Here is a 25800-nt window from a genome sequence, read left to right on the forward strand (position 1 = left end):
TCTCTATCTCTCTCCCTTCTTCTTTATAAAAAAAACAATAAAATATATATGTATATATTTTAAATAAGGTTAAAATTCGCAGCTCACTTACCTGAGGGAGAAACAGGGTGCAGTGAAGACGTGGAGACGGTGAGAATGTGGAGCATGCTCTCCTACTAAGACGCCTCGGCCTGGGAGGCAAACAGTGGTGCTAGTCGGATCCTTGCTGGCACCCTTCTCCTCCCTGCCTGGGTCCAGAACTTGGTCTCCAGTGCCTCTCAGCTCCTTTCGTTGGCATTCACCAAGCAAGGCCCCTCCTGGCTCTGCGGGGCTGGGCTCTGCGGTGCCATCATCCCGGACCTTCCCCCGGGCGTGACCCGTGCAGAGGGGCCCATGGTGCGGAGCCAGATCTCAGAGAAAGGCCTCCTCTGTGCGGGGCACTGGTTGTAAGCAGTCAACGCCGAGGCTCTTCTGTTGTTCGTTTTTTCTTGTTTTGGGGTTTTTGTTCTTCCCCTTTCTTATCTCTTCGGATTCTCACTGGAGCTGTTCTCTTCTTACAGGGACATCCACACCACCACGGGGAAAATCAAAAGAGCCGTGCTGCAGTTCACGCCTGCCAGCTGGACCTACGTTCGATGGTTCGACCCCAAGTCTTCATTTCAGAGGGTGGCTGGGATATACCTGTTCATGATCATCTGGCAGGTATGCTTTCAGATGCCCTCAGCCAGGGGAAAAATAAAACTATCCAAGAATTTAGAGGTGATGCTAGTTGACATTGCTTACCAGCTAGGTGCTTCATCATGAAGGCATTTTAAAATATGAGTCTTTGAATGGCAAATAAGGAACAAATTAAAATTTCCCTAAAGGACCTCATAGTAATCATCCATCACCCAAAGAGTTAGGTATTGGATTGCTTTTTAGAAAGATCATTTTCAGGACCAAATTAACAAATGCAAGGCTTTTTTGTTTGTTTGTTTCAAATTCAATGTGTGATTTTTAAAATTGTGTCTAGGCTGTTGCCACTTTCAGTAATTTATTTTATTTTATTTGTTTAAATATGTTTTCATTGATTTGAGAGAGAGAGAGAAATCAATGATGAGAGAGAATCATTGATCGGCTGCCTCGTATGCCTTTTACTGGGGATCAAACCCGCAACTGAGGCATGGGACCCGACCAGGAATTGAACCAGGACTGTCCCAGCAGATCACACACATGACCCAAGTGACAACTGTGTGAACCAGGAAGCATGACAAGTAGCTGGTGCCCCCAGGTGTTTCTCCTAGCACCCCAGTACCTCCCTCTTGCCCCCTGCTGGCTGATGCCCATGTTGTACCAGCTATTACAAGTCTCAATAACGACCCTTGGAAGACCCCATGTGTTCTCTGAAAATGCTTTGAACATACCAGTTAGTTTTAGTTGTAGACTTCCCATAAGGCAGTGTTTCCCAAAGTGTGGTACGCGTACCCCCCGGGGTACGGGAAGAGTTTGGTGGGGGTCCGCGTTGCACCGGAGTTTGTTGGGAATATGCACTGCACCATGCTTAAGCTGCGCCTAATTCTACGTTCTCATGAGTACTAGGGGTACTCAGCGTTACGAAAACTATAGGAGGGGTACACATATGTCAAAAGTTTGGAAAACACTGTCATAAGGGAATGAGTATATGATTATGACTTAGAATGAAGTATCAGGTTGACGGATGCCTCCTCCTTTTTCAGCTGACTGAGTTGAACACCTTCTTCTTGAAACATATCTTTGTGTTCCAAGCCGGTCATCCACTGAGCTGGTGTAGGATTCTCTTTATTGGTGGCATCACGGCGCCCACAGTGAGGTAAAGCTTTGTACGTCTCACTGCCACGTGAGCATGTTAACCTGCTTTGTATTCTCCTGTTTGGCATAAGGGAAGTCACATAAACTAGCAGATTCCCCAGGAAACTATCATTGTAAAGAATTATATGTTCATAATATGAAGAAAATGTTTTGCTCAGACGTCAGTAACAGAAGTGAATAATCAAAATAACATCATTTTCAAACCCCTTATAATCTTCAGGGCTTATTTAAAAAAAAAAAAAAATGAGTAGCAGTGATGTTGAGGTTTCCTTTTTAATGAGATTATTGAAAAATACAAATGTTTTTATGGTAAATCTGAAATCACAGATGATGTTATTTTTCTTATTTACAGTTGACATTCGATATATATTTTTTATTGTATTTGTATTGGTTTCAGAGAGGAAGGGAGAGGGAGAGAGAGACAGAAACATCAATGATTAGAGAGAATCATTGATCAGCTGTTTCCTGCATGCCCTACACTGGGGGTTGAGCTCACAACCTGGGCATGTGCCCTGACCGGGACTCAAACTGTGACCTCCTGGTTCATAGGTTGACGCTCAACCACTAAGACACATTAGCTGGGCAAAGATCTGAATTCTTTATCACTTGAATTCTTCATCAGGGTCTTTGAGGTGAAGAGATGATCGTTCATGGATGAGCTTTAGGTATAAGTGAATCCCCTGAAGTTTGATGCAAAATTCTGTGTTTTATATGCCTTTATAGATAGCTTTCATAAATCCTCAGAGTTTGTTATCTCAGACACGATGATGAACTCCTGGTTCAGGTGCAGCTTCTGAAGGGATGGGTTGAGCACATTTCGATGTGGACTGGAATGTGGCCAGTCCACATCGAAATGTGCTATAATGTAAAGTACCCTGCACTGTGGAGACCCAGTACAAACACAACATAGAGCACTTCTTTATAATGTTTTCAGTATGTTGGGTTAATTCACTTAGATTATGAAAGTGAATTTCATCTTTCCTTTTTGCATTCTTATGTGGCTATTAATTGCGTTTGTGGCTTGTCTTGTATTTCTTTTGGGTAGATGCTGTTCTAAGTCTTTCAGCTCTATATCATTGACCACCTACTTTTCTCTCTCAATCTTGTCAACTCAAAATCGTTGGCATTTAGTGACTGCAAGGTGCCATTCTGGCTTCTGAGAGCCAGGAAATATCTATGTTTTTTGCCTGGCTACCATCAGCCACCTTGGCCTGGAGTGAGCCAGAGGAGACAGTTAATGACAGCGCGGGTGACTCTCAGAATCGCCTCCATAGCGGGGGACTGAGGCACCCACTAGGGCTGCTTTGGCTCAAGGCTCTGGGAGCCTGTCCCTGGACCAAGACCATCTTTGCCAATAACCTGGCCCTTTAAACCAGGCTCCCCTCCTTACATCCCAGCCCAAACTCCTAACTTCTCACAGGGACATTCCAACAGTCACCAGCTTCCCAGTTCCTGGAGTAGAACTAGACCAGGCAGCTGGAGTATATGGAGGAGGGCAGGACATCTGTATATTCATCTGTCACAGTAACTTAATTCCACGTTGACCGGCTGGCTTACAGAAGCTCAGTGAATGCCCCCTTTGTCCTTTCAGACAGTACTACGCTTACCTCACCGACACGCAGTGCAAGCGCGTGGGGACTCAGTGCTGGGTGTTTGGGTAAGTGCCTGCCGCTGGGGAGGTTTAAAAGCTCGTTCGCCTCTACATCGCTTCTGCTATTTCTTGACCCGGTGTTGAATGCCTTTCAATGCGATTTTCCTAGGAAGGCTTGCTGATGTTTTTAGATGGCTTTCATTTGTGGAGTTTTTTTTTTTTTTTTTTAACCTTAGTTCTTTTTATTCTCAGAAGGTGAAGTATAAAATACAGTGAATTAGATAATTACTTTATAATTCCTTTAAATTAAGATAGATTGGAGAAACCAAGGTGGCAGCGTAGGTAAACAACTGGTCTGCCGCCTCGCACAACAATTTCAAAATTAAAACTAATATACAGGACGTCTATCACCCAAAAACACGGGAAGGCTGGCTGGAAGAGAAAGGAGTGCAAGAGCTGAAAAGCAGAGGAGCCTCGGTACCGATGCATGCGAATCGGGCTGGTGGCAGGCGACTGGGCGCGCGGCCTTTTTTTTTCCAACCCAAAAGGAAACAAGCTCCTGATCACTTTGAAATCCAGTTTCTGGGGTCACGTGGGGGACCCAGACGCCTATGGGGAGAAGCTGGACTGTCGGCCATTGGGTCCGAAAGTGAGGGCGACTCTCTTGCAGAGGTGAGAGCAGCAATCACTGTTTACTGTGCTGGATCGCAGGGACGCGGGGACTTGGGAACATGGAAGGGCAGAGACAGCTGACTGCAGCCATCACTGTTAGCCACGCCCCAGCCAAGTGACGTTCTGAGACCCCGCCCCACCCTGAAGCCCCGCCCACCCATTCTACAGACCTGCCCGAGCACCACAGAGCTGCTTTTGCATATAAATGGCCTATATTGTGGCAGCTTAACGAAATAAACTGCAGCTCCAGCAACAAAACCGCCAAGTCCCAAGCAATCAGGAGAAAACTGTAGTTCTTGTGGTAGCCCCTGCTGGGTGGCCTCAGACAGTAGCTGAACTGCTCCCCATTAGATCCAGAAACTAGTGTATCTAGTGGTCAGTGTGAGATGACACTAGATTTCAACTACTCTCATAAGGGACACATTCAAGAGACAGACTCCCCTATCCCGGCCAAAACTTTGAGGACCTAGGCTCATACAGGTGGAGTCCGGACTGTAGAGAAAGGCACCTGGAGACTCAGAGTCTGGGAGACTAGGGGAGGCAGGACCTGCAGTGGGCAGAGTCTATAGTCACATGCGAGTAAGTGCTCACAGAGAGGTCTGACGACGGAGGTTGCCTCAGTTTCTCAAAAGCAGAAGGAATCAGAAGCTCCAGACTACAGAGACCCAACCCAATTCTGGGCAAGCCCCTGGAGCACCCACGCTTTTGCATGGGGAATCTGAGACAGGCAGAAACTCAGGGGAGCAGCAGAAGGCAGAGGTCAGAGGCTTGCACACAAGGGCAGGGCTGACGGGAAGCCAAGACTGTCAGCTCAACCCTGAGACTCTGCCCCATCCAAGCTGAGCACAGAGACTTTTGCAATTTTGCAAGTCTGATCCTATAAGACTGTCTCCAATACAGAAGGTATCCCGGAGTAGACACAGCTGGTACATCCAATGGGCCTGAAGGTCAATTCCTCCCAGTGATACCAACAACAATCAAGTCTTAACTACAACAAGGCTGTACACGCAGTCCACAAAGGAGAGCACCAACAGTGTCTACCTCAGGTAACTGGGGAGGCTGACCCACTGGGCCATATAGGACACCAAACACACAAAGTGATCCTACCAATTCTGGGAAGCAGCAAAAATGCTGGGACAAGGAAATAGATCTCAAACGAAAGAGAGGGAGAAGAACAAAAGACTGGATATAGAGTTCAAAACCACAGTTATAAGGTTTTTCAAGAATTTCCTAGAAAAGACCGATAAAATAAATGAGACCTTTGAGGATATGAAAAGGGATCAAATAGAAATAAAGCATACACTGACTGAAATAAAAAAAATTATACAGAGTCCTAAAAACAGACCGGAAGATTGCAAGAATCAAGTCAAAGATTTGGAACACAAAGAGTCAGAGGACACTCCCCCACAGAAGTGAGAAGAGAAGGGAATCCAGAAAGTTGAAGATAGTATAAGAAGCCTCTGGGACAACTTCAAAGGAACCAACATCAAAATTATGGGGGTCCCAGAAGAAGAGATAGAGCAAGATACTGAAAACCTATTGGAAGAAATAGTTACGGAAAACTTCCCCCACCTGGTGAACGAAATAGACTTACAAGGACAGGAATTGCACAGAACCCCAAAAAAAGGAATCCAAAGAGGACCACACCAAGACACATCATAATTAAAATTCCAAGAGCAAAAGACAAAGAGAATATTAAAAGGAGCAAGAGAAAAGCAGTTAGTTAGCTATAAAGGAGCACCCATACAATTTTCAGCTGATTTCTCAACAGAAACTATGCAGGCTAGAAGGGAGTGGCAAGAAATATTAAAAGTGATGAATAGCGAGAATTATTCCCCCAACCCTGCCAAAAGCCCTGGACCCAGGCTCAACTAAGATTACTGTAGCCAGCAAAGTTATCATTCAGAATTGAAGGGCAGATAAAGAGCTTCACAGATAAAAAGCTAAAGGAGTTCATCACCACCAAACAAGTATTATATGACATGCTGAAAGGTATTCTTAAAGAAGAAAGAAAAGAAAAGAAAAGAAAAGAAAAGAAAAGAAAAGAAAAGAAAAAAGAAAAAGAAAGATAAAAATTATAATTAACAAATACATATATATCAACAAGTTAATCTAAAAACCAAGTGAATTAAAAATCTGAGGAACAGGTCTGCATAGCTAGTCTGTCCTGTTGTTCACAGCTTCCATAACCCGGGGCTGTCACATCTATCAAGTATAAATTGAATGCAAATCAAAACGACAATGTGGTATCATCTCACACCTGTTAGAATGGCTATCATCAACAAATCAACAAACGACAAGTGTTGGTGAGGATGTGGAGAAAAAAGAACCCTCGTGCACTGCTGGTGGGAATGCTGACTGGTGCAACCACTGTGGAGAACAGTGTGGAGTTTCCTCAAAAAACTGAAAATGGAACTCCATTTGAACTCAGTGATTCCACTCTTAGTAATATAACCTAAGAAACTGGAAACCCAATAAGAAAGGATATATGCACCTCTATGTTCATAGCAGCACAATTTACAATAGCCAGTATTTGGAAACAGCCTAGGTGCCCATCAGCAGATGACTGGATCAGAAAATTATGGTGCATCTACACAATGGAATAGTATGCTGCCATAAAAAAGAAAGAATTCTTACCATTTGCAGCAGCCTGGATGGAATTGGGTAACATCATGCTAAATGAAATAAGCCAGTCAGTGAAAGAAAAACACCACATGATCTCACTCATTTATGGATAATAAAGAAAATTATAAACTGTTGAACAAAAAGATAGATACAGAGACAGTAAAGCATCAAACAGAATGTCAAATTACAGTGGGAAGATTAGGGAGAGGTGGGGGAGATAAGAGATTGACTGAAAGACTTATGTGCATGCATAGAAGCATAACCAATGGACACAAAACTCTGGGAAGAGAGGGCATGCATGGGAGTGGGGTGGGGGGACAATGGTAAGATGTGTACACATGTAATACCTTAATAAAAAATGAAAAGAAAAAAAAGGGATTTAAAAATAAATAAATAAAATGTAAATTGAATCATAGTGATTCCTAGGGGGCCTGCAACCCATGTTCCTCTAAAACTCAATGCTGCCCCTCCCCTCACTCTGGGCCGCCCCACTGCCCCCCTTCCCACCCAGTCTTTGCTCAGTGGTCATCCCCACTGAGAAGGCCACATGCATGGACACTGGCTTAGCCCAGAGTCCTTAGCATAGGAGCAAAGCACTTCCTAAAACTGGTGACTGACAAGTTCAGGCCATTATGAAGTCAGCTGTGAGGTCCGGACCTTCTATTAAACATATATGTGTATATATGATTATGTAGTATATGTAATACACACACACACACACACACACACAATTGGCCAATATGGGGATCAGGGGCATCAACCCCTGAAGTTGACAATTTGCATATCACTCTTAACGCCCCCAAACGTAACTGCTAGTCGCCTGCTGTTGAACAGAAGGCTTTCCGATGACATAAACAGTGAGCACATATCTCTATGCTATATGTATTGTATATGCACTCTTACACTAAGCTAGAGAAAAGGAAGTGTTACTAAGAAAACCATAAGGAAAATACATTTACAGTATTTATTGAGATAAGTGGACGCACACAGTCCAAACCCGTATTGTTCAGGCGTCAGCTGTGTTTTATGTGGGAAGTGCAGTGGGGTAGAACGGTGTCATTTTGTGGGGGACCTGCTACCGCTGTTTGGGGTGGAAATCCTGCGCACTTCTTAATGGAATAATGCATTTTTTCTGGGAAGGTATATGCTCTGATACTGGGAATTTAACCTCTTATTCTTTGTTACAGGGTCATTGCTTTCCTGGAAGCTATTGTTTGCATAAAATTTGGACAAGATCTCTTCTCTAAGACACAGATACTCTATGTTGTGCTTTGGCTTCTTTGCGTGGTAAGTCATTACTTTTCTTACCCAAAGGGTTAGCTAAACTCCCCACACCTCTTTTGTGTACCAAGGTTTCTTAGAAGTTCATAGACAGGATATTCCATTTGTAATAACCTAGGGATGGTCACCAGTCTCAAGTTCAAGAATAAACGCACAGAACCACATGGCAGGCGGAATGGGTGTCCTTCGCGGGTCCCGGTCAGAGTCCTCTGCAGGCGCCTCGTACATGCATTCATTTTACTTATAACGGGAATTCATCTACACACGCAGAGCATCCCTGCAGCTCCATCGTCCTCGGACCCTTCCCTCACCTCTGATGGGAAGTGAGAGCTTACCTCGCTTACACATTGCGACTGTCCTCCTTAACGTAGGTGTTTTATTGTTTTGGAGAAAAGTCTTATTTTACATGTAAGCTTAGGATTCTTTATTCACGTGGTCTAGAAGATTAATTTGCACTCCTTTATAATCACTGAGAATTCTAATGTGTTTGGACCTAGATAGAGTAGATGACCCTTATGTACCCATTATTGATTCAGTTCCAACAATTACCAGCTCACAGCCAGTTTGGTTTCCTTCTGTGTCCTACTCATTATGTCCACCCCAAATTATTTTGAAGCAGATCCACCTGTAATATTTCGGGATGTATCTCTAAAAGAAGAAAAAAAAATGCCTTTTTTTGTTTGTTTATTTAATGCAACCACCATATCATTATTACATTTGAAAAAGCATTAGCAATAATTCCTTAACATTATCAAATATCTAATCAAAGTTCGGATTACTGACTTAAATTTCGGATTGCTGTTCTTAAATTTTGTATCAGGAAAATGTATTTGAATCAGTACCCACCTTTAACAATCGTTGGCATGCCTCTTTAAGTCTCTTTAATTTATAATTCCCTTCTATCTCTTGCTCTCTCACCTTTGCAGTTTACTTGTTGAAGAAACCAGTTCCTTTGTCCTGTAGGTTTTCCCACGGTCTGGATTTTCCTGATTTCATCCTGTATGTAATGGAATAGATTTCTTTGTCCTCTATATTTTCTATAAATTGGTAGCTGAATCTAGAGGCTTAATCAGATTCAGGTCTTATTTTTTTGCAAGACTAAACTTTGTATTTTTAAGTGTTTTTTGTTGCCTTTCACGGTTTCTATTTTTGGGGTTACTTGTGAGAAATGCTAACTGTGCCAGGGTACCTGGGGCCGGTTCTGCCCTGTGTTAGCTCGAACAACCAGAGGAAACAATGGTTTCCTTTGTACTGAAACTCCAGAGTTCACACTCTGCCTCCCTGAGCATCCATGCAGGGATAGGGAGGAGAGGTGCAGATGGGCGTGGAGATTGTAACAAGTGCTGTGACCGCAGGTGTGTGACCTGTAGTGTGGCTGACTGCCTCACCTGGTGCCAGGGGGATCACAGAGAGTGGAGGCAGGGGGACTCCTGGGACGTGGGCAGGTGTCCAGCCACCCCCTCGACCCCTCAGTGCATCCGTGACCTCCGACCGTGCCCAGGAAGCCTGCTCTGGTCACCCCACCTACAGGGACCCCACAGTCTCTGCTTAAGTTGTAGAGACCTGCTCTCTGTTTTACTTATGAACTTCACATAGGCCTCCTTACCTTGGTGATTTGGGATTTGCATTGGTGTCTGTGACTGTGTAAGGACACGAAGCACTTCTGGTCCTCCCTTCGACCTCCCCCACTTAGCAGGGTTCCTGCGTGTTTGTTCTTCCTTCACACATTTCCTGAGTGCTCGTCACGCTGCACCCGGTGAGGGCGCCCACAGGTGGATGGTGGGATGAGAATTAGTGCTCACCCTGCGCAGACGCTGTTCTGAGCCCTGCTCATGAATGGCACAATTCTCTACGCGGTGAGGGGAGGCACTATTAGCCCTTTTATTGGTGAATGAATAAAGGCTCAGGGAGGTTCATACTTGCCCCAGTCACACAGGGTAAGTGGCAGAGGGTGCCCCTCCAAGGGTCTCCACATCGGGACGGGAATTATCTGTACAAAGGGATGATGTTAACGTGTGCTAAGCATCACGGAGGACTTGTACACGGAGCTGAAGGAGCGCTGGAGAGAGCACATAGGAGGTGGGAGTTGGCCGGGGCTCCCAGGAGGTAATGAGTGAGCAGGACTGAGGGGTCCCGTGAACAGCTCTCCCATCCCTCAGGTGCCCGCTCCTCTCCTCTGTCACTCTCTGGTCTGCAGGTCACCAGGTGCTAGTCATCCACCCAGGTGGCTCAGCTCCACCCTCTTCCCGCTGCCCGTGTAGCCGTCCGCACACCAGGTTCTCCATCCTGCCCTTCAGATCCATCCTCCACACTGCCGCCCCCGGGTGATCTTCCCGAATTCCAGTCCCAACCCTTTCCCTGCTCGGAATCTCAATCTCCCCCTGTTGTCGGGGGCTGGAGAGGCCCAGTCGTACAATGTTGTCCTCCCCGCAGAAGGAGGGAGAGAGAGCGGAAGGAGGACCTGCAGATCAGAGGAGCAGCATCGATCGGATCGGCTGCCTCCTGCAGGGCCCCAACTGGGGACCAAGCCCACAGACCCGGCTGCCTGTGCCCTGACGGGAAGTGAACTGTGACCTCCTGGTTCATAGGTCAACACTCAACCACTGAACCCACCAGCTGGGCTCATGGCCATTTCTAAAGATCAAGATTGATCTCAAACTCAGGAGTGAGGCCAACACGACTCACTACAGGCATGTTAAGTATGTGCACCGGCCTCCCACGTGACTGCGAGGAACGGAGCCCTCCTCTTCCGCTCGCTGGGGGAGAACATGCTGGGACGGTAGGTTAGCTTAGCGGCTAGACCAGCGGGAGAGAGGGTGGCCTGCTGGCCTCAGCGGGTGTCGGTGCGGTGAGCTGGGACCTGCGTTGTCCTGACCTGGAGGCCGCCTGGTTTGACACCCTCAGTGCCGGCACAGCCTTGGCGCTCATCCCACACGTTTTTCTCCTCTTTCTTATTTTATTTCCTTTCTTTAAGCAAAATCTGTACAGTTGCTGTTTTAAATTTAGGCCTTGACATTTTTAGTGGGTACTTGCCTAGATTTCCACAGGTGTGATTGCAAACCCCAAATTATAAGCTTTTGTCTCCTGGGACGAGTGCTGTGCTGATAAGCAGCTCCCCCCCTGTCTGCTCAGCCTGCCCCCTGCAGAGTTGTCTGCTGAGCTGCCCTCCCAGGGCTGGGGTGGGGCTGGGGACTGAAGCAGATGAGCCTCTCACACCTGCCCTCTGGTGGACAAAATTTGAAATGACAGCGCAGCCCTCACTTCCCATTGGCCTAGTGGAGTGACCTTTCTCTGGGCTGCCTCCCCACTCTGCTGCATAGCCACCTACTGGTCTCAGAAGGAGGGACCCATCCTCCCAACCTTCGGTGAAGCGTAGATGGCCTGTTTTGCTCCTTGGAAAGGACCTAGCACATACAGAGGCCAATACGCTGCACACTCTCCCACTCTCCCAAACCTTGAAGGTGGTCCTTCAGTGGGTGGTGTATGTTAGAAATCTGAGCGTGTGCTAGAATGTGGTAAAGATGAGAAGTTTTTCTTTTATAGTTTTAATACATCCGTTCATTGCCTAGTTTTTTGATGGGGGAATGTGAGCCTTTGTTCTTTAGGTCTCACATCTGTAGGTGGATGCCAAACAATCCAAACTGCATGTGGATTTAATGTAAATGGCCTGGTGTCCTGTGGGTTCCATGTTCCCTCCATCAGGCTGCTCTTCCCACTTCCCTGGTCCCCCCAGGCTCTTAGTTATTCACAGATACTTAGGAAAGATTGGTAACGTAAAGGAGCTGGGCTGAAGCTAAACTACCAGCCGTTGTGCAGAGATTTCACCCTGCCTCCCGCACTGGGGCGCCTCCCTCCCTCCCTCCCTCCGGGGCAGGGCTGATGCTGGATGCTGTGGGTATTGGCTGTTCCTGTGGTGCTTTCCCTTCTGGGGCTGGGTGAGTGGAGGGCTAGCGGGCAGAGATGCGAAGATGAACGGGCATGAAGCCCTGTTTATCCCGACAGCCATCCCTGCGCCTTGGGAGGGGGGTATTCGTAGGCCTGGGTTCTGGCTCCCGTTCGGCCGCACACGCGCTGTGTGTCCTCCTCAGGGTTGTGAAAGGAGAGACTCGATATGAATGAGCTGTGTGGTGACCCTTGTAGCTCTGAAGCTACGGTTCTCAGAAACAGCGAAAAGCGTTCCCCGGGAAGAGAAGCTCCCGTGACGCCACGCCTGTTCCCACGCCGGGCCGAGGTGTGGGTCCTCGGCGGGAAGGCGGGTCCGGCCGGAGGCTGGGCGGTGAGAACGGCGCCTGAAGAAGGCGTTCTGTCAGAGGAAGTGGACAGGGCCTTTTTACTTCTCCTGACTTGCCTGTCTTCCCAAGCAGCAAAATCAAAAGCCGCCAGAACCGGGGCCAGCGTGGGCCACCGAGGCAGTGGGCACCGGAAAGGCTGTGCAGGCCGGGCAGCAGCGGCCGGCGTGCTCCCCCGGCTGTCTGCCCCGAATGCTTCCAGTCCGGGACCCAGACAGCGAAACTGCCCTTGTGCAGAGGCCCTCTTCCCCTGGGCGGCGACAGACGGATCCTCACGACCCTCCCCGGGGACAGGGCGGCCTGGGCGAACCCTGTGTCCTGAGCAGAACGGGGTTCGTTCCGCTAGGAGAGCCACAGTCGGGGCTGCTCGCATAGCCTCCCGGCAAAGCCTCTGCGATGCTCCAGCTCCGCTCCGCCCCAGCCGCCTCCTGTGAACTCCCGCGGACACCCGGGCTCTGGGCGTGGGTCTGCACAGCAGCGCTGACCACACGTGCCGTTTCCCTTGCAGGCCTTCACCACCTTCCTGTGCCTGTACGGCATGGTGTGGTACGCCGAGCACTGCGGCCACCGAGGAAAGGTAGGCGGGGCGGGGCGGGGCGGTGAGCGGGGCCCGGGCGGGCTCCTGGGAGGACACGGGCCTCAGCCTGTGGGCACCCGACCAGCCCGCTTCCCTCCCGGCCGGTGGCTGTGTCTGCTGTAACGCCTTGTCCATATGCCAGCATATTCACCCTCCTCTGGAAGAGGTTTAGGACTTGTTTGTTTGTGTCAAGCATGTGGGAGAGCCCGGGTCACTTTTGGGAAGGCTGCCTCTGATCCCCAGCCCTTCCACTTTGTCCCGCCTCCTCCTGGGCCCAGCCCGGGATTCTCCCTGTGATACGCCTGCCCGCCAGCCCGCCCCCAGTAGATGCAAGGATTAGCGAGAGGATGGGTGTATGCGGGCTTAAAGCGCTAGAGCAGTCCTGTCAACTGTAATTTCTTTTTTTTAAGTAACACCTTTCGCTCTTTATTCATCATACCTTGAGTCTAAGGAACAAAAAGTAACTTTCTAGAAGCGTATCCTGCATCACCCGGGAGATAACCTTGGCTTCCTAGCTGAGAATAGAAGCTGGAGGAGGTCCTGGCCTGGGTGTGGTGACCGAGCCGCTGGGGAGGGCAGGGCCTGTCACCCGCCCGCCCAGGGAGGTCCCCACTCCTCACCCAGCCGCCCCTTCTCTCCGCAGACTTACTCCGAGTGTGAGGACGGCAGCTACAGCCCGGACATTTCCTGGCCTCACGGGAAAGGCACAAAAGGTACCTCTGTTCTGCTCACTGCCTAAAACTTCCTGGGTCCTGCCCTGCCCGAGGCCCAGAAAGGACACTGAGGGCCAGCATTTCGCTTCTGTGTGCTGACAAGCATGTGCTCGGACGGTCTCAGGCTCATCGGCGCCTCCGTTCCTTTAAGGAACATGCATGTACTGGCAGGCTCTGCCCAGGAAGGATCATGCATGTGCTGGCAGGCTCTGCCCAGGAAGGAACATGCTTAAGAGGAGGCGCCGATGGTTCTGCCTCCTTTGAGGCAGGCAGGCGTCACGGCCCCACGTCTCAGCTTCCCCCGGGAGTGTTCTCCCTCCGGCTTTAACCTGAGTTAAAGGCTTAGGAAGGCCCGTGTCCCGAGAGGAACGCCTTTCTGAAGGGGTAGATGGGTGGCCCATTTGTCCCAGAGGCAGGCGGCAGGAGAGGGATGTCAGCGGTGAAGTCAGGGATCTCCTGCTGGCCTCTCTCCAAGGAGCGTTTGGGGAAGATTTGGGGCCACTCGTTATTTTAAAGAATTAGGGACGCGAAATAATGGCACTGAGACGCCCTACTGGACAGCAGTTCCTCTGAGCCCACTGGGAGGCCTGACTGAAGGCGAGAACCAAGCCTGGCCGAGGTTCAGCTCCGAGAGTCACTGCCCAGAGGATCTCCCCAGAAAGAACGGGGAGAGGAAGGCGGTGTCCTGGCTGCCCTCCCGAGTTCTTTGGGGTTCAAGCCTCTCCGAGCTCTCCCTCCGGATGACACTGGCATACACCCCCCTGCACTGGCGCGCACACACACACACACCCCACGCCCACACACACACACACGTTGAGATGGTTTCAGAGTGGTAAAAGTCCTGTGGACTAAGCCAGATGCCCCTTATCGTGGAGGCCAGCACCCTCTGAGCTTCCTTCGTGGTGGTCTCAGGTGGAGCCCCCCTGGGGCGGGGGCTGAGCCCGGGACAGACAGCCTTCTGGCTTGGCCGTGAGGCCAGGAGATGGCCATGTACATAGCCCGAGAGCAGAGCCTACCCAATGCCAGAAAGTTGGCTGACCTCCCAAGCCTTACACATCTCTCCCTGGAGCGTCTCTCCCACACACCCCGCCATCTCCCAGGCCCTCCCTCCGCCCTACAGTGCAGGCTGATTGACTGCTCAGCACTCAGCTGGCTAGAGGTCTTTCTCTGAAACACCCCCCCCCCCCCCCCAGCCTGACAGCGAGGTGGTGCTGTCCTCGTAGGCGGCGCCTCTTGAGGGCAGGTGATATCTTCGCTGCGTGGCTCCAGCCCTGTTTGTCCTGAGCAGATCTGTGAAGTGGCCTCCAGGTCACATGACGGAGGGCATGTGATCTGTTTAACCTTGTAAAGCCAGCAAGCCTGTCCAGTTTAGGGGTTTGGAGATGGGTGTGTAGCGAGTCCAGGTGAGGGAACCTGGATCGCGCACTCTGGCTGCGAGGGTAGACTTGACCCCCATGCGGTTTCCCTTTTCATTGCCCTCCCCTGTGCTTTGGTTTCATTCGTGCGCTCACTTCTGGCTCCATCACCTCACCCTGCACATCATGCGAGTGTAGGAATTCTCGGGGCCGCCACCCCATTTCCCCCCAGGCTGTGTGCTCTGGGGCTCAGCTCCGGGGCCTCCCTGCCTTGCCTTCATTTATATATTAACGAGGCCACTAGGTGGCGCGCAAGGACCAGTGGAAGAGCCCGCCCTTCACCCCCCGGCCGGGCGGCTGGGCAGCCACAGCCCTGAGTGAGCCACGGTGTCAGTGACCGTTCGTTCCTCTGGCAGGTTCTGAAGACAGGCATCCAGGCAACAGCGAAAGCCACTCTTCCCGAAGGAGGAACCGACATTCCAAGTCCAAAGTCACCAACGGCGTTGGGAAGAAATGAAAGACCCGGTTGGTCCGAGGTGTCCGGAGAGTGCCTAGAACGGAGAGGGACTCCGGTCATTGCACCCCCCGCCAGGAGGGCACGGACGGCGCGGACGGAAGAGGAGAGGGGACCCCGGGGGTGTCACTATCTGAGGGCGTCAGTCTTTCCCACGGCCACGGCCACGGCCACGGCCACGGCAGGCAGGCGCTGCCCGGGGCCCTGTGCCGAGGCGGGTCCCTCCTCCAGGTCCGCACTTGGCACGCGGTCACCAGCAGCAAGCGGGACACGGGTTCGAAGGAAAAAGCCGCTGCCCTCACCGCTGCCAAGAGCCACGCGTCCCTCGCCAGGGGGATGGCCTCAGAGCTGATGGCCCCGGGCGTTAGGAACCTGCCTTCCCACTCCATTGGTTTACACTCAGGCCGCCTGTCTGTGTTTTATTTTGTTGTTTATTTTTAAGTCCGGATGCTTGACCGCCCTCAAGCCACTGCTGGAGCTGAACTGGGGAGGGCCCGTCTTGTAGGCGAAGGGAAAGGAGGGCTTTTGCGTTACTGAGCAGCCACCCTCACCCCCCTGTTAGGCCTGACACCTCCCAGCAGGTGTGACCCAATCTGAGGGGAGGGCAGCCGCCTACCAGGGGCCTGGGCTTCTGGTCGGAACCAGTTTGGTCCCGGTGGGACCCTCCCCGGCCACACTCCCCCACAGTGCACTCAGCGGGCCTGCTGGGGGCCGCCCCTCCGCAGCCAGGTGCCTTTGCCGTTCGTTGTTTCCTCCGTGGCGTGTCGCTGACATTGTCTCTTGCTCCGTGTGAGGTGCTGGTGAGTGCTCCCTTCTCCACACCAGGCTCCCCCCTCTGCCAGCGCCTGTTTCCAGAAAAACAATCCACATTAAAGCCTGTCCAAGACCTGTCTGCCAGGTGCTCACTCTCTGCCTCCTCTGGTCTGTTCCCTGCTTATCAGCAACCCGTGCCCTTACAGGGACCCTAGGAGCAGGTGGCTGTGAGTGCTCTATGTAGACGTATAGACACCCGCGGAAAGCAGCCTTCTGTTCCCTCCCTCGCAGAGCACGAAGGTTTCCACGTCTTTTCTCCCGCTAAGGGAACCTTTAACCGTGGGAGTGTCACGTTTTCCTTTTTCTGCAGAAGAATTCCGGGTGAAGGGGCTCAGAGAGTCACGCAGGCGGGTCACGGCCTGGGTCTGGGCCTCTGGCGGCACTTGGCTGAGGGTCAGCGAGGAAGGGCCGCCACGGGGGCTGCTGTGTGCGGTGCGGGCCGCGGCCTTGGGAGCCCCGAGGCGAGGCAGCGAGCTGCTCGTCTCAGAGCTGTGCCCGCCAGCCCGGCTGGTGTGGCTCAGTGGTTGAGCACCGGCCCATAAACCAAGAGGGTTTCTGGTTGGGTTCCTCAGGGCACATGCCCAGGTTGTGGGCTCCACCCCCAGGAGGGGGTGTGCAGGAGACAGCAATTCATGTTAGTCGGAGTTTCCGTCTCCCTCTCCCCTCCTCTTTTTCTAAAAACCAATTAAAAACATTAAAAGAGAGAAATGCGCCCGGGGATGTTGGAACCCCCGCGAGCAGGCCTCTGGGAAACAGGCGGGAAACACGGTGTCGGGTGAATGGAGGTGAATGTGATTTCTGCACTTCGCTGGCCGCACTGAGGACTTCTGCGTCTCCCACACACGTCTGCCTCCTCCCACACACGTCTCCTTCCTCCTACACGTCTCCCTCCTCCCCATGTCTCCCTCCTCCCACACGTCTCCCTCCTCCCACACATATCTGCCTCCTCCCACACATGTCTTCCTCCTCCTACACGTCTTCCTCCTCCTTATGTCTCCCTCCTCCTACACATGTCTCCCTCCTCCCGCACATGTCTCCCTCCTCCCGCACATGTCTCCCTCCTCCCACACGTCTCCCTCCTCCCACACATATCTGCCTCCTCCCACACATGTCTTCCTCCTCCTACACGTCTCCCTCCTCCCCATGTCTCCCTCCTCCTACACATGTCTCCCTCCTCCCACACATGTCTTCCTCCTCCTACACGTCTCCCTCCTCCCCATGTCTCCCTCCTCCCGCACATGTCTCCCTCCTGCACATGTCTCCCTCCTCCCCATGTCTCCCTCCTCTCGCACATGTCTCCCTCCTGCACATGTCTCCCTCCTCCCGCACATGTCTCCCTCCTCCCGCACATGTCTCCCTCCTCCCGCACATGTCTCCCTCCTCCCGCACATGTCTCCCTCCTCCCGCACATGTCTCCCTCCTCCCGCACATGTTTCCCTCCTCCCGCACATGTCTCCCTCCTCCCGCACACGTCTCTCTCCCGCACATGTCTCCCTCCTCCCGCACACGTCTCCCTCCTGCACATGTCTCCCTCCTGCACATGTCTCCCTCCTCCCCATGTCTCCCTCCTCTCGCACATGTCTCCCTCCTGCACATGTCTCCCTCCTCCCACACATGTCTCCCTCCTCCCGCACACGTCTCCCTCCTCCCTCCCGGGGCCACTCCCAGAGCGGCTGCGGGTCTGTTCTCTGGGGCATCGGGCCTGGAGCCTTCAGCTCCTCTGGCCAGTGATAGCTGGGGAACAGCTCAGGCCCACCCGAGAGGCACCTGTTCGCACCGGTTAGCACCGGGTGCTCCTCTTAGCCTTCTCCAGGGAGAAGAGCTGTAAGTGCCGGGGTGTGCTGGGGTGAGCGTTGACTCGGACTTCGCTGTGGGCTATGCAAAAAGCGAGTACACACGAGACCGTTTTCCTCAGCCTCCGTACGGAACGGCCAGGAGAGTCCTCGGATCCTCCCCAGGCCCTTCCTTGGAGTTTACGCTCTTCCGGTAAGCACTCCTGGCTCCAGTGGGTACGAGACCAGTGCTTTCCCCGACTGGCCAGCCCCTCCGAGCCGCTCCTCCCGGAAACGATACAGTGGCTTTGGGCTGCTTTCCCCACCCGTTCCCATGGAAACGGACCTCGCGCTGATGGAAAGGGGATGCACGTTTCAGAGACCTCGTTTAATATGGGACGTTATTTGATTGCAAACGAGCACACCCTCCTGACTTACAGACCGCCCTAAAAGCCACTGTTTCCGACGGACTGCGGGAAGGCTGTTTGATGTGTTTTCCTCCTCAAGCAGCATTGCCCTGCGTGGTAGCCACTCCCCCGTCTTGTCACCGGGTCTTCCCGCGGCCCCTCGGGCTTCTCTGTCCGCCCCTTTGTAAACGCCCTGCACACCCCCCCCACAGCAGGGCCGGGCCGGCTCCCTGGCCCGTTAGACAGTTTGACAATACAGGACACCCTGTAAACGCCCGTCTCATTTCCGCTGGGGCTTGTGCTGGCCCAGGAGAAATAAAATAACACCCTCTGCCAGATGCATCCGTTCGCACCTGGGAGCCTCCCTCCGAAGCTGCCTCGAGGCCCTTCTAAGGGAGGCCCCTTGTGAGGACCCGCCTCCGGGACGGACCGCTGTTCTGTGTGCGATCCTGCAGGCAGGCAGGCCCTGGCCGCGGAGGCTGGCGCAGGAGAGAAGGCCAGGCCCGAGGTGGGGGAGAGAACACATGGGAAGGCAGGCTGGCGTGAGCACTGCACACGGGCTCGCCGGCGTGCTCTCTGTGTTCTGCCGGGAGCTCCCGGCCGACAGTCCGGCAGGTGGGCTGCCTGGGTAGCCTGGTGGTTGCTAAGGAAACCGGAGTCCCATAGGCAGGCTCTGTCATCTCCCGTTTGTATGATTCAGACCAAGGAGAGCCATCGGGGTTTCATCGCAGACCCACCTCTCCTTGGGGTGTGTCGCTGGGAGAATCAGGTGTGGGGTTTTGTGCTCCGGGGGTCGGCGTCAGTCAGGGCGAAGGCCGCCCTGCCTCAGTCTGCTGGCCCATAATTGGATTCTTACAGCACTTCCCGTGTCACATTTTATTCCAAACCCGGTGCCACAGCAGTCACAGGTGACCTGTGACCATTGCAGATGAAGTAAACATTTCATTTTTTTAAATATATGTTCTATTGATTTTTTTACAGAGAGGAAGGGAGAGGGATAGTGAGAAACATCAATGAAAGAGAAACATCGATCAGCTGCCTCCTGCACACTCCCCACTGGGGATGTGCCCACAACCCAGGTACATGCCCTTGACCGGGATCGAACCCGGGACCCTTGAGTCTGCAGGTCGATGCTTTATCCATTGAGCCAAACTGGTTTCAGCTGAAGTAAACATTTTTTTTAAATATATATTTTATTGATTTTGTACAGATAGGAAGGGAGAGAGATAGTTAGAAACATCAATGAGAAAGTCATCGATCAGTTGCCTCTTGCACACCCCCTACTGGGGATATGCCCGCAACCAAGCTACATGCCCTTGACCGGGATCGAACCCGGGACCCTTGAGTCTGCAGGCCGATGCTTTATCCATTGAGCTAAACTGGTTTCGGCTGAAGTAAACATTTTAATTGAACTTTGATGCAGTACATACTTAAGGCTTTTTCATTTTGCGGTCTGTGAATTTAAAGGAACTGTGAGTGTCTATAAAAAGAGGGTGTGAACTTGTAGATTGTGGGGATGCTCAGAGGGACGAGTGCCCCTTGCCTCCTGCTTCCTGAAGACAGCGATAATCCACTCACAGCCTCACTGGACAGCCTGTCCGACGTCCCTCTGGGCCCCGGTGGGGCGGTTTTGAAGCTGAGACCTTTGCTGTCATAACCTAACACAAGGATGTGCACAGGTCCAGGGATCCCCAAGGCTCAGGGCTGAGCTGTTTATGCATCTTAATACTCAGGTTGAAAACCGACCTGGTGGCGGGGCAGTGACAGGCACGCCTCCCACCTGCAGTGTTGGCACAGGGGATGCCCAAGCACCCGACATGATCTCCTGGAGCAGGGAGACCGGCGTTGGCAAATCCACCCCCTTCTCATAAACGCAGTGAGGACAGCGTCATCACTCAGGAACTAGGGTTTGCAGAGGTTTGCTGCCACAGCTGACGTAACCGCCCACCCAGCCTCGGCTCTGCTGGGCCCAGACTGGAACCTGTGGCCGGTGTGAATGGTTTGCCTATGTTATGGGAATGCTCCCAAACATCCTGCCCCAGGGCCCATACCTGCGGGCACTAGCATGCCCGGCCTGCCCCTCCACAGTCTCCCAGGGCTTCAGAGACCATCTCCCCAGCTCCGGAGGATGCAGAGTGAAGGGAACTGTGGCTTACAAACCACAGGACATGAGGTTTGTTTACCGTTAGACAGAAAATAGAAACATTTGAGCCTGGAGGACCAAAATGCTGCGTTTTCATGTCTGAAGCTTACACACACATCAGCCGTGATGCCGGTGTGGGGCCCAGGCCGGGGGCACGTCCGTCCTCACAGCCCGCCCTGGATAGCAGGCCTGTGCCCACTCGCCCCACAGCTGTTCCCGCCCGTTCTTGGCAGTCCACCCGCCTGCACCGAGGACCGGACTGGCGAGGTGCTGGATCTCACAGTGCACCCCGGGAAAGGCTTCAGAAAGTTCTCCTTTTTCCCTAACATGTTTTTATTGATTTGAAAGAGGGAGAGAGAGAAACATCAAGGATGAGAGAATCGTTGATCGGCTGCTTCCTACACGCCCCCTGTAGAGGATCAAGCCTGGGCGTGTGCCCTTAACCGGAATCAAACCCAGAAATCCTTGGGTCCGTGGACCGACGCTCTATCCACTGAGCAATACCGGCTAGGGCAAGAGAGCTCCACTTTAAAAATGTTTAGGGCCCTAACCGATTGGGCTCAGTGGATAGAGCATAGGCCTACAGACTGAAGGGTCCCAGGTTCAATTCCTGTCAAAGGCATGTACCTTGGTTGTGGGCACATCCCCATTGGGGAGTGTGCAGGAGGCATTTGATTGATGTCTCTAACTATCCCTCTCCCTTCCTCTCTGTAAAAACTCAAAGTGTATTTTTTTTTTTTTTTAAAGTTTAGGATCCCCACTTCTCTGAGTGGATAAAATCCAGACCAGAATAGGGGCGTGGGGGGGGGGGTCGCCAGTGTCACTGCAGGCGAATCTTTTAGATAAAAGCATGCACAGCACTGGGAACCTTTGAGAGACGGGGGCCACATCAGCACTGGCTTTTCTGGAGAGCGAGGGTGGAAAGGGTGCCCCTCACACAGCCCCCCCCCCCCCCCCACCGTGTGTCCAGCACCGGATGTGTGTTCTTTTCTCTCTCCTTTAAAATTAAAAATAAACATATATATATATATATATATATATATATATATATATATATATATATATATATATATATATATATATATACACACACACACACACAATATTTTTATTGATTTCAAAGGGGAAGGGAGAGGGAGAGAGAGAAACACCCATGATGGGAAACAGTGATGCCTGCCTTCTGTAAGGCTCCACACTGAGGATCAAGCTGGGAACCTGGTCATGTACCCTGATGGGGGACCCCTGAGCTAGGCCGGCCCCCCGAATGTGTGTTCTGGAATCCTGTGAGTTTGCTGTGTCCTCCCATTTCCCAAGGTCTGGAAGCTTCGAGGATAAGCTGGTGACCACGCCGCCACCAGGGGGCGCCGGGGAGCCCGAGCCTAAGGTTCACCCCAGGCTCCTGGGCTCCTGGACTCCTGTGCACCCATCTCACTCCCTGTAGGATCCAGTCGCCCCACCTCGCTCCCTTGGCCTCAGCAAAGCAACGGTGACGAGTCCTTGGGAGGCCCACGGCCCTGTCTCCCTGCCTTCGGAAGGGGCCAGAGTGACTCAGGTCCAGGCGCTGGCTGCGTGAGGGATGGCCACCCCTCCGAGCCAGATGCTGGCCCTGGTGCGATTGGGCTGGCTGCTGGGGGCAGGGGAGGCCTGCCAGCCTGGGTGCCTCTCGCTCCGGGAAAGCAGGGTCCTCCGTCCCCAGGCAGTTCTTTTCCTGCTGCTCTGATGCCTCCTGCAAACTCCAGGCAGGGCCTCCAGCCTGGAGCTCCCTCTGCCCTCAGGAATCTGATTTACGATCTGGTGAGGCCGTAAACCTCTGCTCCTCACTTCTGGAAAACGGCGGAGTATGGGAAAGAATGTAAATCATAAATACCGCGTTCCTACGCCCAGCAATCATGGAACGGCCCTGGGCTGCTGGCTTTTAAGGATGGTGTGCATATGGCTTTCATTTCTCAGGGAGAGCAGATAACGGAGAGGCTGTTTTTCCCCAAACGAACACTAGCATTTTTCTGGTGACTCGCTGCCAACTAGTTTGAAACGCCACCGGCCCCCGGGAGGGAAGGGACGGGAGGTGCCCCTGACGTCTGTGCCCTCCTCGGCCTGCCCCTGTGGTCTCCCCTGTAAGCCAGCTCCTGGGTCCTCACTCTGCAAGACCCTCCCCAGCACGCTAACTTCTTCGAGGGAGGAGGTTTTCCCGTGTGTTTTTGAAGTTCCCCTCCTGTCCCTTTTACCAGGCCAGGCTCTGCTCGCTCCGTGGGACTGCTCATGGCTGCCGGAAGCTGTAAGGACAGCCACGGAGTCTCCTGAGACGGGGCAGCCGCAGGGTGTGAGTGTGTGTTCCCGCGGTGGGGCCAGCCCGGGCTTGTGTTTCACAAGCTGGGCAGCAGCGGCTCCGTGCCCGCCTCCTCTGACCACGGAATCCAATGCCCGGGCTCATTTCCCCCCTTTCGGCCCAGCCTCGCCCAGTGCCACATGATGGGAGAAAGCTGAACAAACACCCCGAGTCTCCGACAGCCAGAGCATCTATTGAAGTCCACGGTGTTTTTCTTGGTGTGGTTAGCAAGTATGCTGACCGTGGAGCCGTGTGTGCGAATATGATGCTTAAAATCACACCCGTGTCCCCCCACAGGCATATATACTCTCCCAGGCACCTAATCACTCCTGCACTCGCCCTCCTGTCTTCCTGATGTTTCCTTTGGAAGCCGTACCCCACAGTGGGCGTGGGGGAGAAGTGGAGCCTCAGCCGCAGGTCCGTTTTTTCCATGTTGTGTCTCTGCCAGAAGGTTCTGTGTATGCGCATCTGAGTGATGTCATCAGCAAAGATAAGCCCGGGAGAGACGGCCACAGGGCAGGTACACCTCAGAGTCATGGCTCATTGTATGTGTCCGTTTGACCCGGGTCAGGATGCCCAGCCAGCTAGTACAGCATCATCACAGGGGGGGGGGGGGGGGTGTTTCTCCATCCCTCTGCCGAGAGTCAATAGATCTCCATCGATAGTGGAAATTGATTGCGCCCCTTTGGAGTGTTAGAAAATTTCTTCCAAGTTTCTGAGGGCATCCATTCCTTGGCAGTGAGGTCTGAGCCCACTTCTTGATTCCTAGCGCGAGGGCTGGGGCAGGTGCAGAACCCCACCCTCACCCCCAAGAATGCTCCCGCGTTCTGCCTTGGGTGCCGGTTCACGGGTGTAACTCAGAACTCCGGGTTTTGTGGAGCCCTCCATTTGGGGTTCACAATTCCAGAGGTTCTTTCTAAGAAAAAGAATATAAAAAAATGCTTACCCCCCAAACTTGATCAAAGTAAATGTCACGTGACCCCAGAGTCAGGCAGCTGTGGGCTTGGGAGAAGCGGAGGCGAGTGAGGGGGACTAAACCTCACAAACCGCACGGAAATCTGCCTCTACCTTCACCTGGGTTCAGAGAAGCCACATCTCAAATCCTTCCCACTGATTGCTCAGACCCTGAGACGCCAGTGCTGGCAGGATGCCCCCGTGAGCCTCATCCCGCCCTGTCCACGTTCTCTAAGACTTAGGGATCCGTCCTATCCTGGGGCCCCATCAGACCTTGGGCACCCCAATTCCAGTCTCGCCCTCAGGGCAGTGGCCAGCTGGCCGCTCTGGCTGGCACGCCTGGCCCACTCCCAGCCTGCGGCAGTAGTGGCCAGCCTGGGTGGCCAGGTGGCCCCATGCCTGAGAGCCATCCCCACAGCACAGCACTGCGCCAGAAAGGGGGAGTCTACTGGACATTCACGCCGCCAGCAGCCTCCTCCACACCCAGCTCTGCCCCTGGCACCTCCTTCCCTCCGCTGGGGCCTCCCAAGCCATCACAGCCAGGGCCACGCTCATGCATCAGGGGGAGTCCCAGAAGCCGCACCAAACAAAATAACTAAGGGGAAAGAGTGGTGTTCTCACTCCCCCCTCCCTTGTCCCCAGCCCTTTGCCCTCTGTGACTGTTGCCTCCCGCCCGGACAGCCTGTCCCCAGCGGGCATTGCAAATGGGCTCTCGGCCCAGGGCCCAGAGGAGAAGAACCAGGAGCTCTGCTCGGCAGGCCCGTCTCCAGCCCTGGGGGTTTCTCCCCAGAAGGACCTGCGGGTCTGCCTCATCAGATGTGACAGTTGACGGAGCAGTTCCTGCTCCCGTGTGAGCGGCTTCCTTCCTGACAAGACGCAGTTCCTCTGGTCCTCAGATGGCGACAGCAGCCTTCACGGGGGTTCTGGCCGGGGCCACGTGTCTTGGGAAGATGTTCTTCCTTCTCTGCATGCAGGCCCGGCGGCTCTTCATGGGAATGGGGCTCCAGGAAGAACGTCCACTGGTGGTTTCCCTGAACTGAAAGGATCACCTGTCATCCTGCTCCTTGGATCCTGCCGGGACCGGCTTTGCCTAGGGAGCTGTGTTTGCTTCAAACGCAAATGTTCTTCCCTCTCACATCTGCTCACCACAGGCTTTCCTAACAGGCCGTGGCAGGCCGTCGAGGAACATATTTTATCCTCTGAACAAAGCTAGGACTCTGTCTTGACCATGGAGCTGAGTTATTTAGATTGCATTTATAGCTTCTCCATCAACGAAGTGATATTCTACCTGGAAAAAGGCCAAACATGCATTGGTTGAAAGGAATTGAATCCCAAGATAACATCTGTGTTAAAAATGTTGTTTCTAGGCAAATTATATATATCATAGCCTAAGCAACTGTCTGACCGTTTGACCGTCTGACCGATAGCTATGACACACAATGACTACCAGGGGGCAAATACTCAACACAGCTGCTGAGTTGCCGTGACTTGGCAGCTGCAGTTCTTGGGGGACGCACCTGGAATCATAGAGGAAGGAGCCAGATTCCAGGGCGCGTACCTGGAAACTATCCTCGCACAATCCAGGACCCCTCGGGGGATGTTGGAGCACCAGTTTCAGCCCAATCCTCACAGGCCAGGTTGAGGGACTCACAGGTGCACGAATTTGTGCACTGGGCCTCTAGTATCATATAACTATGGCCCTGGATTTCAGAAACATTGTAGGCTACATCCTGAGAAACAGGAAAGCGTTATCAGGAGACAGGAGGAAAGAGGTTGATTTGGGAAGCGTCAGACCAACAAGCTTGTTATTAATCCACAGTAAAATTCTAGAGCAGGCTATTAAAGGTGGTCTGTGGCCATCCTTACAGAAGAAAACATCAATTACTGGCTATTAGTCAAGATTCACTAAGAACAAGCCATACAGGACTAATGTATCATTTTCTTCCATAAGATTACTAGGTT

At 52.7% G+C, this 25800-nt stretch overlaps 1 protein-coding gene across 14 annotated transcripts in view; it reads left to right on the plus strand.

The window, feature by feature from the left end:
- Nucleotides 1–16315, plus strand: part of PTDSS1 (phosphatidylserine synthase 1) — a 46449-nt gene extending 30134 nt beyond the window's left edge. For 12 of the 14 annotated variants that reach the window (XM_036436564.2, XM_036436566.2, XM_036436565.2 and 9 more), the window contains 7 exons: nucleotides 540–681; nucleotides 1695–1807; nucleotides 3398–3463; nucleotides 7882–7981; nucleotides 12773–12841; nucleotides 13485–13554; nucleotides 15326–16315. In XM_036436564.2, the coding sequence (XP_036292457.1) occupies nucleotides 540–681; nucleotides 1695–1807; nucleotides 3398–3463; nucleotides 7882–7981; nucleotides 12773–12841; nucleotides 13485–13554; nucleotides 15326–15426 (661 nt within the window). In that variant the 3' untranslated portion in view covers nucleotides 15427–16315. Of the gene's footprint in view, nucleotides 1–539; nucleotides 682–1694; nucleotides 1808–3397; nucleotides 3464–7881; nucleotides 7982–8884; nucleotides 8954–12772; nucleotides 12842–13484; nucleotides 13555–15325 lie in introns of those variants that run through there. The other 2 variants (XM_045581323.1, XM_045581324.1) reach the window with 2 other exon arrangements.
- Nucleotides 16316–25800: the final 9485 nt, after the last annotated feature.

The sequence above is a fragment of the Pipistrellus kuhlii genome, unplaced genomic scaffold (assembly GCF_014108245.1).
Source record: "Pipistrellus kuhlii isolate mPipKuh1 unplaced genomic scaffold, mPipKuh1.p scaffold_m20_p_14, whole genome shotgun sequence".
Classification (NCBI taxonomy): Eukaryota; Metazoa; Chordata; class Mammalia; order Chiroptera; family Vespertilionidae; genus Pipistrellus; species Pipistrellus kuhlii.